Raw genomic sequence first — 13433 nt, 5'->3', positions numbered from 1 at the left:
CAATACCCCCCCCCCAAAAAAAAAAAAAAAAAAAAAGAAAGAAAAAGAAATATTTCTTCTCCCCACAAGCCTTTCCAATGTGTTGACTAGATGTGGCCCTTGTTCTGCCTATTCTGAAGGGCATCTTGGAGCTAGAGAAATGGAAGCACGAAGGAGCTTGCTTTACTGGTAGATGTTGGCTCTGTTGCCCCCATAGCCATGGCTGTGCATCCATGGGGCCAGCCAACCAGGGATTGAAGATGGTTGGAGAAAAACTTCATCCATACAGAACATGCACAGACTTTTTCTTGTGATTATTCCCTAAACAGTACCATAGAACAACTATGTACATACCATTTACATTGTATTAGGCATTTTTTATTGGTTTGTTTTAGTTATGTAACAGTAGAATCCATTTTGACTAAAACCAGACCAGCACAATTTCAGGGGAGGAATAGTTTATTTGGGGGCTCAGTGTCAGAGGTCTCAGTCCATAGACAGCTGGCTCCATTCCTCAGGGCTCAAGAAAGGCTGAACATCATGGCAGAAGAAGGTGGTGGAGGGAAGGAGCTCATGTGATGATCAGGAAGCAGAGAGAGACTCCACTCTCCAGACACAAAATATACACCCTGGTGTGTGCGGACGCACTTGCGTGAGGAATTCCTGCCACCTTCTGTGCTTGTTCCTCTCCCGCTCAGCCGCGCAGGTTGAATTGACCAAAGTAACGGTTATGGAGAAGCCTAGTCCCCTGCTGGTTGGGCGGGAGTTAGTGAGACAGTATTACACACTGCTGAAGCCCCAGACATGCTACCTAGATTTTATGGAAAGAGCTCTTCTTATGTGCATGGGGGATTGGATTCAAATGGAAAGCCAGCAGATGCACTCTATGGACAGAAAGAAATTTACAGGAAAGTGATGTCACAAAACTACACCAACTGCCACACTAAGATTTGCCATGTTGATGCTCATGCTACTCTAAATGATGGTGTGGTGATCCAGGTGATGGGACTCTTATCAAACAACAACCAGGCTTTGCGGAGATTCATGCAAACATTTGTCCTTGCCCCGGAGGGCTCTGTTGCAAATAAATTCTGTGTTCATAATGATATCTTCAGATACCAAGATGAGGTCTTTGGTGGCTTTGTCACTGAGCCTCAGGAGTCTGAGGAAGAAGTAGAGGAGCCTGAAGAAAGCAGACACCTGAGGTGGTACCTGATGATTCTGGAACTTTCTATGATCAGGCTGTCAGCAGTGACTTGGAAAAACATTTAGAGGAGCCTGTTGTTGAACCAGAACCAGAGCCAGAACCCGTATCTGAAATCCAAGAGGAAAAAATCTGGGCTCCTGAGGATGCTCAGAAGAGTTCTTGTCCAGCACCTCCAGATATAGCTCAGACAGTACAGGGAGACTTGAGGACATTTTCTTGGGCATCTGTGACCAGTAAGAACCTTCCCCCCAGTGGAGCTGTTCCTGTTACTGGAATACCACCTCCTGTTGTTAAAGTACCAGCTTCACAGCCCCGGGCCGAGTCTAAGCCTGAATCTCAGATTCCACCACAGAGGCCTCAGAGGGATCAATGAGTCCGAGAGCAACGAATAAACATTCCTCCTCAGAGGGGACCCAGACCAATCCGTGAGGCTGGTGAGCAAGGTGATATTGAGCCCCGAAGAATTGTGAGACATCCTGATAGTCACCAAGTCTTCATTGGCAACCTGCCTCATGAAGTGGACAAATCAGAACTTAAAGATTTCTTTCAAAACTATGGGAACGTGGTGGAGCTGCACATAAACAGTGGTGGAAAATTACCCAATTTTGGTTTTGTTGTATTTGATGATTCTGAGCCTGTTCAGAAGGTCCTTAGCAACAGGTCAGTCGTGTTCAGAGGTGAAGTCAACTGAATGTGGAAGACAAGAAGACTGGAGCTGCTTGGGACAGGGACCTGGAGGCCCTGGAGGTGGCCTGGGCTGTGGAATGAGAGGCCCTCCCCATGGAGGCAGGGCGCAGAAACCAGGGTCTGGAATGGGAAGGGGGATTGCTCCACGCAGTGAATTGCTCTTCACTGATCTTCATGAACCATAAAAACCCCAGCTTCTGCAGAAGGGTGAATTTCTTCAACCAGCCTTATAAACTGCTTAAGTTTGTGCAGTTTTACTTCTTTTTGTGTTAATGGAGTGTGCTCCCTCCCTTTTCCCTTCTCCTGGCCTTTTAGTCCTTCACTTCCAGTCTTGTGGAACGCTATTTTAGGAGTAACGAATTTTTAAAGAAGAAAAAACGAAAAGACTGAATTTCCTTGCTTGCTTTGCATATACAGACTGGAATTAAAAAAAAAAAAAGCCATTTCCCCCAAAGGAATGTGTCTTGCTTATTACTGACATTTGGTATGTTTCATTCATTGGAATATTTCTTACTTATTTTCTACGTGTTTCAAAGCCTGCGAGGAATGAGGATTTGATAAGCACTTTGGAGGCAGGAAAAATCCAAATTGTTTATTTTTTGAGACTTACGATTACCTTCTTTTTTTTTTTTTAAATTAATATTTATTTTTTAGTGGACACAACATCTTTGTTTGTATGTGGTGCTGAGGAGCGAACCCGGGCCGCACGCATGTCAGGCGAGCACGCTACCGCTTGAGCCACATCCCCAGCCCACGATTACCTTCTGATGTGGAAAAATTGCCATTGGAAAATTTGACATTTGATTTCTCCCTGATGTGGTTAAAAACTGAATGAAAGGTGTTAATAGAACTTTTTTCTTTTGATATGTGATCACAAAATAATTCTAAAACCTACTGTTTTTACCATTGAAATTTAAACTGTGAGATAGGTTTTAAGTGTCTAGAATGCAATTAATAGGCTTTTCTTGAACTGTTAGATTCTTTTGAAGTAGAGTTTTTTCATATTTCATTTGTATTTGTTTAAAAAAAAAAAAAAGAAGAAAAATCCCCCTAACCAAATAACAACCAGGGCAAAAACTGTTGTGCCTTCTATTTATCTTTGGTTTCAATCTTGGCAGTTGTTTAAAGAAAAAATAATAAAAAGAATTAGAAAAAAATTATACACCCCAGATCCACACCCACCAATGCCCACCTCCTGCAGCCACACCCCACCCCTCTTCAGTGACCACTCAGTTCATCCTATCAGGGGATTGGTTCATGGATTGGGTTAAGGCTCTCATAACCCAATCATTTTTTCTCTGAACCTTTTCTCTTACTTTTTTTCTTTTTAGTTGTAGATAGACACAATACCTTTATTTTATGTATTTACTTTTATGTGGTGCTGAGGATCGGCCCCAGCACCTCCCCCATGCTGGGGGTGAGTGCTCTACCACTGAGCCCCAATTCCAGCACCTTCGGAACCTTCTTGCTTTGTCTCACACGTTAGCTTTTGGGGTACACCTCACATCCAAACCATAAGAGACATAATTGTACGAGCATGGAATATATTATTTAATTCAGACCCCAGCACCTCTCTTTCCTCTTCCCCTTCCCCATGCTCTCTTCCCTCTATTGATCTTTTTCCCATTTACCTGTAGTTATTTTTAAATTTAATTTCCTACGGATGCACATGATGGTGAGATTCACTGTGCTGTATTTATATATGAACAGAGGAAAGTTCTGTCAGATTCATTCTCCTGTCTTTCCTATTCCCACCCCTCCCTTCCCTTCATTCCCCTTTGTCTACTCCACTGAACTTCTGTTCTCTCCCCCGACACTGCCGTATTATGTGTCAGCATCCATGCATCCACATATCAGAGAAAACATTTGGCCTTTGGTTTTTGAGGAGCTCACTTAGCATGATAGTCCCTAGATCCATCCATTTATTGGCACATGTCATAATTTCATTCTTTATGGCTGAGTATGTGTCTGTGTGTGTGTGTGTGTGTGATACACACACACACACACACCACATTTTCTTTATCCATTCATCTGCTGAAGGGCACCTAGGTTGTTTCCATAGCTTAGCTATTGTGAATTGTGCTGCTATAAATACGGATGTGGCTATGTCATTATAGTATATGAGGTATTATGTCATCTAAACATGATTTACAGGATAGAGGATGAGCCAGGCCCAGTGGTACACATCTGTTATCCCAGAAACTTGGGAGGCTAGGGAAAGAGGATCATAAGTTCGAGGCTAGCTTCAGCAACTTAGCGAGACCTTGTCCCCAATTTTTAAAAAAAATTAAAAATGTATATGGAATGATGCGTGTGCAGGTTCTATGCAAATATGATGCCATTTTACATGAGGGTCTTGAGTATACACAGAGTTTAATATCCATGGGGGGTCCTGGAACCAATCCTTGGACACCAGGGTGCAACTGTGTAGCCTTTGTATAGAGTTTGTGCCTTGTGAGAGTTTTTGATTGTGCAGTTATGATGAAGGGGCAGACTTATTCTGGGAAGGGAAGGTAAAGCATAATGGAACCTGGCCAGCAGTTGAAGGAAGACAGAGAAACAATGGAGTGTCCAAGGTGAGCTGAGAAGGGTGCAGAGGTAGGAATGAACCAAACTATCACGGACTTTACCTGTCTGAACTAAAGGTAGGGAGTGACAGAACAGTTTTAGGCTTAGAGAACAGCAGTAATGCTGTCCTAATTGTCCCTCCCCGCAGATGGATCAGCCTGCCGTGTGTTTCTCCCTCTTTAGTAGATGAGACGAAACAGGTAGGGATTTATCATTATTTTCAATAATATTACTTTACCATTGATCTTATTGGAAGTGGCATTTTTACTCTTTGTGCTGCCTTTTAAACGTGAACCCCGCTGTGTGACTCAACTATGAGATACGAACATGAACATGGCTGTCAAGTTCATTATCATCCTTAAAAGGAAAAAGATGGGAGAAGACAAGCAAATACAAAGATAGATTCATACCTTTTCCTAGTCTTGACAATGTATCATCACATATTTTCTTCCTGTTGGACATGAACAATCCTGGGCCTACATGATTCTGCAGTGAGTTCCAGTGCACAGTGGACTAGAGAGATTACATTTTTGCTTGTTCGTTTTTTTTTTTTTTGGTACTGGGGATCGAACCCAGGAACTTCATATACTAGGCAAGCTCTCTACCATTGAACTATGCCTCCAATCCCAAGAGATTGCATTTTAACTGTTCTTTATTTTTTTATTTTTATTTTTTAGTTGTTGATGGACCTTTATTTTATTTATTTTTATGTGGTGCTGAGGATCAAACCCAGTGCCTCACACATGCCAGGCAAATGCGCTACCACTGAGCCCCAGCCCCTTAATTGTTCTTTTAAAATTTTTTTGTGTGCAAGGGTGTGGTGCTGGGGATTGAACCCAGGGCCTTGTGCTTGCATGGCAAGCACTCTACCAACTGAGCTATAGCCCCAGCCCTAAACTTTTTTAGAAAAACCATATTTTTAGTTGTAGATGGACATAATACCTTTATTTAATTTATTTATTTTTATGTCGTGCTGAGGATAGAACCCAGGGCCTCACATGTGCTAGGTGAGTGCTCTACCACTGAGCCACAACCTCAGCCCTCTTTTAAACTTTTTATTGTGAAATAATTTCAGACTGGGGCAATAGTTGGAATAGTCTAAAACAAAGCAAGAAATGTTCTCCAAAAACCTCTCATATACTCTTCACCTAGGTTCACCAGTCGTTAACATTTTGCTACATTCTCTTTGGTTCCCCTGTATCCATAAGGATATTTCTTTCAAAATTCAGCATGTTAGCTGAGTGCAATGGTACATGCCTATAATCCCAGCGGTTTTGGAGACTGAGGCAGGAGGACTGTGAGTTCAAAACCAGCCTCAGAAACTTAGTGAGGCCCTAAATAACTCAGTGAGACCCTGTCTCAAAATAAAATACAAAAAAGGGCTAGGGATGTGGCTCAGTGGTTAAGTGCCCCTGGATTCACTCCCTAATACCAAAAAAAGAAAAAGAAAAAAGAAAATAAAACATCAGCGTGTATTTCCTAAGAAATAGACATTCACAGATTTCTTTTATATTTCCACAATATGCCCATCAGAATCAAGACATTTACTGTTGATATAGTACTACCATCTTCAATCCACAAATTTTGCCAGTTGACCCAATATTGTTTTTCTAGTTCAGGATCCAGAGTGGATCACACAAGACATTGTAATGCCTCTTTAGTCTCCTTTAATATGGAACAGTTCCTCTTCCTTTCTTTGATTTGTGACATTGTGACATTTTCTTCCAGACTGCAATTTGAAAGAATGTCCCTCAACTCGGGATCATTTGGTGTTTCCTGAGGCCTACTTTTCTCATCTCAATGTGTCTCGCTCCAAACTTCATATTTTGGAACCTACCTCCCAAGGTGACAATATTAAGAGGTATGCTGTTATAAAATGTTGAAGGGGCCACTCTAGCCCCCTTTCCCCTGTCTGTCCCTTTTGCCATGTGAGCACACAGCAAGAGGGCGCCATCTAGGAAGCAGAGACACCTCACCAAACTGCAAACTTGACAGTGCCTTGATCTTGGACTTCTCAGCCTCCAGAACCATGAGGGATGCATTTCTGTTGCTTATAAATTGCTGAGTTTAAGTATTTTATGATAGCATCCCAAGTGGACTGGGACCCTGCCTTCGGGGTGTTCACTTTGGACAGCCAGGCCATGGGAAGTGACCATGTATTCTGAGGGCAGGAAGCCCGAGATGTCTGTCTGTCTGCTTATTATTCAGATGTTAAAATGGTGTTTAGCAGCTTTCTCCGTGGTAAATTCAGTGTTTTCCCCTTTACCATTAATAAGTGATCTGTGGGGAGATAACTTGGAGACTGTTAAAATGCCAATTTTCTCATCCAACATCTAACCCACGAGTTGTAAAATTCATTGATGATTCTTGCCTGAATCAAGTTATTACTCTAATGATAGCAGCATTTCACTTTTTATAAAAAAAAAATGATTTCCTGTCTTGTGGTTTTTAAGACCATAAAAATCAGAAATGTATTTCCTTGGGTTTTCTTGGGAACCCTGGCCAGCCTTTCCAAAAACGCGTTCCCGAATCGTGGCTGGGAGGACAGAGTGCAAGGGTTTCAGTGTTTTCTGAAACTCTTCTCCTCCGCCACGTGCTCTGCTGATTGCCTCGATGGCTCACCAAAGGAATGAAGCAGCACTGTCCCGAGACAACTGGATGAGTGACACAGTAGGCGGGTGTACTGGCTCTGCTCTTTTCAGACACTGCTCAGAGTCATTCTGGAGCCATCTGCGGCCCTGACTCCACTCTTTGGTGTTCTCTGCTGTTTTCCTCCGGTGAGTGCGGTGAGTGGTGAGGGCCAAGGCCGGGGGCTTCTCCAGCAGCTGTAAGGGCGAAGACGTGCATCGGGGTCTTGTACCTCCGTTTGTCTTCACTGTAAAACGCCCCTTGCTTTGTCCTCCTGGGGCCTGGGTCCCTCCGCTTTGAAGTGGGGAAGGAATCGGTTGTGTTCAGCCCCGGGGAATGGCTGCTGCTTCCTGTCCATCTTTTGATCTTTCGTGTCATCTCTCTGCCCTAGTCACACGTCCTCAGGCCCCTGACCGCTCAGGTCAAGGGGGAAACAAGCAGGAGGTTGCCCACCCCTCTCTTACCCTGGCCCTCCTCCCCTCCTCCCCTCTTGGAGTCCCAGCTGGGCCTGAGACTTGAGTTGACATCAGCTAGAGTAACAGGAAGAGCATACAAACTGGGGACAAGGTTTATTTGACCCAGGCGCCCTTGCACGGAAATGAAGACCCCAAAGAACCGTCCAGAGCTGAGTGCTTTTGGAGCAGGCTGAACAAAAAGAGGCGATTGGAGACAGGTAAACTGAAGTGGGGAGGCCAAAGGAAGAGGAGAATTATTTTAACAAGGTCTGCTTGTGCAGAAGCCTGTTGGTTGTGGCTGTCAGAAAAGGTCTCTCCCGGTACAGGCAGGGTGTCTCCCACATGGGGTTTTCAAATTATTTACTTATTTATTTATTTTATTATTATTATTATTATGGTACCAGGAATTGAACCCAGGGGCATTTAACCAGTGAGCCCCATCTCCAGTTCTTTTTTTTTTTGTACCAGGGATTGAACTCAGGGGCACTCGAGGACTGAGCCCCATCCCCTGCCCTTTTTATATTGTATTTAGAGACAGGGTCTCACTGAGTTGCTTAGGGCCTCCTAAGTTGCTGAGGCTGGCTTTGAACTTGAGATCCTCCTGCCTCTGCCTCCTGAGCCACTGGAATGACAGACATGCGCCACTAGGCCTGGCTCACATGGGGGTTTTATTTCCTGCTCCGGGGGCACAGAGGGGTAATATTACAAGGCCCTTTTGGATCTGCTGTTCATCAGATGCCTTTAGCTTGAGTAATCCCTATGTCAAAGTGATACATTTTGAAGTGGCATATTCTGCCACCCTTTCATAGGAAATAGGTTTGCCTATTTCTGATACCTAGTCTTTGCACCAGAAGTAAAAACTTCTTTTATCCATTTAGTGAGAAGATCGTCCAGTATTTAAAATCTTAGAAAGATATATAAAAATATAGAATTTTGCCTTTGAAAGACTTTCTTGGGGGTGGTGGTGGGAATTTTGGAACCCAGGATGTCATGTATCCCTAGGCAAGTGCTGTCCACTCCCAGTTCTGAAGCTTTTTACTTTGGAAATATTTCACAACGAAGTTGTAAGGATAATCCAGAGAACTCCCCCAAACCCTTCACTCAGATCAGTATCAGCTTCCCCCACCCCACCCCATCCCTCCACCCCCGGGAGGCAGAGCCACCGAGTTCCAGGTGTTGCGGGGAAATGAGGGCCAGGACACCCAGACCGGCCAGCAACACTGTATTAGTGGCACCACAGCCCAGAGGGATAATTCCCAAAGGCGGAGCCCCAGGCACAGAGGGGCTTTTCCTGTTATTCTTAGCAAGTTTGGGGTACATCCAGGCTGGGGCTTGGTGCAGTTCTCTTGAGGCTGCGTTCCGCGTTCCTTCTGGGGCTGCAAGATCATCAGCAGCCCAGGGACTTCAGCCCACACAGCTTGGGGACTTCATTGCACTTAGCCTAGAGGGGGATTGTTGTGTCCCCCACTGCATGGCCTCCTGCCTCTGCGACCCGCGGGTCTCTCACTAGTGCCTGGCCGCCCCCGCGAGCCTCTCTGGAGAAGCGTCAGTAAGCAGGGCTCCTGGGCGTCAGCGCGCGCATGCGCAGCCGCGGCCTGTCAGCGCTCAGATGGCTGCAGTTCCCACGTCGCCCTGCCGCGCAGGACTGGGACAAGGTTGAGGAAGGAGCTGGGGATGTGCTGTGTCCGAGAGCGGGACTTGGAGGGTCCGGGGAGGCACCAGGCAATCCATGGGACAGGCCAAAGCAGAGCTTGGGGCCCTGATCCGGGGCTGGCGTGGGCTGCCCGGGGGTGCTCTTGGTCCCTGGGAGTCAAGAGCTAGATGAGGAGGAGAGGAGAAGGAGAGCAAGCCGGAGCCTGCCCTCGCCTCCGCAGCTGTCTCCTGCCCTTGGCCGTGACTGCCTTTGTGAGTAACGCTTCTTTTCCGCGCTGCTTGTCCCTCCCAGGGGTCTCTGAGCACTCCCCCCCCCCTTTTTAAGAGCTTTACACCTATACATAGTAGTTGGGTCCATCCCGACAGACTCATCATCCATGGAAATGCACTTCAGTTCATGATCCCCCCCTTTCCAACTGCCCTGCCTCCTCTACCCCTCCTCCTTCCTCTACTAGACCTCCCTTCACTCCTCTGAGACTTGACATCTGATTGCTTCTACGTTATCCTACCCTTCCCTCCCCCTTTCCTGTATTTTACTCTAACTTCCACATATGAAAAAAACATCCAACTTTGAATTTCTGAGTTTGGGTAATTTCTCTCGGTCTCTAGTTGCAATCATTTACCAGAAAATGCCATAACGCCATTCTTTTTCATGGCTGAGTAGAACTCCACTGTGTATATATACCACAGTTTCTTAATCCATTCACCTATTGATGGGCATCTAGGTTGATTCCCAAATTTAGCTATTATGAATTGTGCTGCTGTAAACATTGGTGTGGCTGTGTAGCTGCAGTGTGTGATTTTAGAGCTTTTGGGAAAATACCAAGGAATGGGATAGCTGGGTCATATGGTGGTTCCATCCCTCATTTTTTAGCAGGTGGGGGGGATCTACCAGGGATTGAACTCAGGGGCACTCAACCACTGAGCCACATCCCCAGTCCTATTTTGTATTTTATTTAGAAACACGGTCTCACTGGGTTCCTCAGTGCCTCGCTTTTGCTGAGGTCAGCTTTGAACTTGCCATCCTCCTGCCTCAGCCTCCCAAGCCACTGAGATTATAGGCATGCACACCACACCTGCCCGACCCCTAGTTTTCTGAGGCAATCTCCATTGTGTTTTCTAGAATGGTTGTACTAGTCAATGTGCAAATGTACCTCCCCCCCCCCCAGCATTGCAAGCATTTATTGTTGTTTGTGTTCTTGGTGACTGCCGTTCTCACTGAAGTGAGATGTAGTTTTGATTTGTATTTCCTTGACTGCTACAGATGTTGAACAGTTTTGTCATATATTTGATGGCCATTTGTATGTATCTCTTCTTTTGAGAAGTTTCTGTTTAGTTCTTTTGCCCACTTAGTGATTGGGTTATTTGGTGTTACATTTTTTGAGGTCTTTGTACATTCTGGATACTAATCCCTCACTGGAGGACTAGGTACCTGGCCCAGGTTTTCTCCCATTCTGTGGGCCCTCTCTTCAAGCTCTTAATCATTTCTTTTGCTCTGCAGAAGCTTTTTAGTTTGAGAGCCAGTTCTTACATGGAACCATACAGATAGAGGATTCTGGAAAACATGGCTCCGCCTTAACTAAGCTGACACAGAACAAACTGTGACAACTACATTTAAACATTGCTTGCCATGTTTGTTTGATTCTCTTTGCTGATGTGTACGTGTACACAGATAAATATGCAGATACATGTATCTGTATGTGTGTGTGTGTGTGTGTGTATTCCAAACACACATTACTATTTAAACTGAACCTTTGAGAGTAAGTTGCAAATATCATTCTACTTTCCTCCTTAATACTTCAGCATGCCTTTCCTAAGAACAAAGATCTCCTCCAACATAACCATAATAGTTATCCAATTCAGGAAATGTAATACTAATACAATATTTTATTTGTAGTCCATATTCCAGATTTGCCAATTGTCCCAATAATGTCCTTTATGGGATTTTTTTCTTCAATACAAGATCCAGCACAGTATCATGTGGGACAATTAGTGGTCCCCTTTAATCTGGAACATTTCCTCAGCCTTTCTGTGTTTTTTATGACATTGATACTTTTGAAGAGTACAGTTTTTTATAGACTGATCCTCATTTGGGGTTTGCCTGATGTTTCCTCACCATTACATTCAGGGTATACTATCTCAGACAAAATATTGTTATTTTTCTTAATTTAAAAAAGAATTTTTTTTATTTGTTCTTTTTAGATACACATGGCAGTAGAGTGTATTTTGACATATCATACAGACATGGAGTATCACTTCCCACTCTTGTGGTTGTACATGATGTGGAGTTTCACTGGTCGTGTATTCATATATGAAGAGAGGAGAGTTCTGTCCAGTTCATTCCACTGTCTTTCCTATTTCTCCCCTTCCCTTCAGGCCCCTATATCTAATCCAGTGAACTTAACTATATCCCCCCTCCCTTGCCGGATGTTAGCATTCATATATCAGAGAGAACATTTGGCCTTGGTTTTTTGGGGTTGGCTCATTTCACTTAGTATGATAGGCTTCAGTTCCATCCATTTACCAAAAAATGCCAGGATGCCATTTTCATTGTGTCAGCCAAATATTGTAAAAGCAATCCTCACCCTTCTCAGAAGCACACGACTCTCAACTCCTCATCTGGAGTGGACGTTTCACGCAGTTGGGGCGCGGCCTTGCGTGGGCACTGCTGCAGGAACAGCCCTTAGCTCCTAATGAGCCATCGGTAGGTGGATAGGCCTCTCGCCAGGCTTCCTGTTTCCTGGGGTGAGCACTCACCAGTGATCCCTGTCTAATGGATATTGCTGTGGTTTGGATGCGGGGTGTCCCTCAAACCTCCTGTGTTAATGCAGGAAGTCTGGAGGTGAGCCCATCACATCGAGAGAGTCTTGACCTGACCAGCCATCCTGGTGTGAGTGGCCTGGCTGGCTGGCTGGTGACTGTAGGCACATGGGGCGTGGCTGGAGAGCTGGGTCCCCGGGAGCGCCCTGGAAGGATCCATCTTCCCTGCGCCCTTTTTCTTTGCTCTCTCTCTCCCTCTCCACTGTCCAGCTGCCATGTCCTGAGAAGCTTCCCTCCGCTGCATCCTTCCTCCATAATGTTCTGCGTCACCTTGGACCCAGAGCAGTGGACTGGGCCCACCATGGCCTAAATCTCTGAAACCATGAACCAAAATAAAGTTTCCCTCCAGATTTGTTCTGCTCAGGTATTTTGGTCACAGCAACACAAAGCTGACTAACAGATATTTACCGTGATGGACTGAAAGTCATGGCTTTCCACCTCCCCAGCCTTCACCCACCGAGAAGGGAGCCTCCCTTCTTGCCCCTTCAGTTCCTTACCATCGAGCAGTCGGTGTCACGGATTCCTAGCTTGTTTGCTGGGTTATGCTCTTTCACGCTCCTCTTAACTTTGATGCTCAAATTGGCCCAACTTGGGACAGTGTGAGCCCCTCGAGCATCAAGCGGTACAGAGCCGTTCACTCTGAGAGCACATTCCCCCCATTTACTCCATCCCATCTCCCTCACACTGTAGAGGAACCAACTTCATTTTCTGTTGTTTTCACTTCCTGCATTTCTTACACAAAATGAAATACATGAATGCTTCCTTATCTCCCCTTCCTTACACAAAAGTTAACAGAATATACTTTTTTTATATTTATTTTTTAGTTGTAGTTGGACATAATACCTTTATTTTATTTATTTATTTTTATGTGGTGCTGAGGACCAAACCCAGGGCATTGCACTTGCTAGGCGAGTGCTCTCCTGCTGAGCCACAACCCCAGCCCCCAGAATATACTTTTTTCGCTTAATATATCCTTTTTCTTTTCTCTTTTCTCCCTTCCTCCCTTCCTTTTCTCCTTCCTTTTGGTACAGCTATATAGTATTTATTGGGTGGATGCATTCCAGCTTATTTAACCAGTACCCTGTTACAATTATTAACTATTACTATGTAATGCTTAATATCCTTATATATAGGTTGTCTTGTTGTTATAGGCATATTTTAAGAATAAAGTTCTAAAAATGATACTGTTGAGTCGAAGAGTAAATACATTTGATTTTGCAAATTTGCCCTCATTTTATATTGCCACAAACAGCGTACAAGAGTGTTACAGCCTTCTCAACAGAATATATTGTCAAGGTACAAAATGGTTGCTGATTGGATAGATGAGAAATGGTATGCCACTGGTTCATCTATTTCTTTCTTTTCTTTTCTTTTTTTTTTTTTTTGGTATATACACACAATGGAGTTTTATTCAGCCATAAAGAAGAATAAAATAT

At 44.5% G+C, this 13433-nt stretch overlaps 1 protein-coding gene, 1 long non-coding RNA gene and 1 pseudogene across 2 annotated transcripts in view; 1 reads left to right on the top strand and 2 right to left on the bottom strand.

Moving 5' to 3' along the window:
- The first annotated feature begins 709 nt into the window (after positions 1 to 709).
- LOC107144367 lies at positions 710 to 2289 on the top strand (annotated as a pseudogene).
- Positions 2290 to 2307: 18 nt separating this feature from the next.
- Positions 2308 to 3035, bottom strand: LOC125614101. Its single transcript, XR_007344736.1, has 2 exons — positions 2635 to 3035; positions 2308 to 2489 (listed from the first exon to the last, which is right to left on the bottom strand). It is a non-coding gene; the product is annotated as an uncharacterized LOC125614101 (long non-coding RNA).
- A 4024-nt stretch (positions 3036 to 7059) lies between these two features.
- Atp6ap2 (ATPase H+ transporting accessory protein 2) overlaps positions 7060 to 13433 on the bottom strand; it is a gene marked incomplete at its 5' end in the record, with an annotated part of 31067 nt that continues 24693 nt past the window's right edge. The window contains one exon of the mRNA XM_015488008.2: positions 7060 to 7266. Coding sequence (XP_015343494.2) covers positions 7060 to 7266 — 207 coding nt within the window. The remainder of the gene's footprint in view (positions 7267 to 13433) is intronic.

Source organism: Marmota marmota, unplaced genomic scaffold (assembly GCF_001458135.2).
Source record: "Marmota marmota marmota unplaced genomic scaffold, marMar, whole genome shotgun sequence".
Lineage (NCBI taxonomy): Eukaryota > Metazoa > Chordata > Mammalia > Rodentia > Sciuridae > Marmota > Marmota marmota.
Note: the sequence above shows the minus strand (reverse complement) of the source record. Positions and strands in the feature narration are given on the sequence as shown.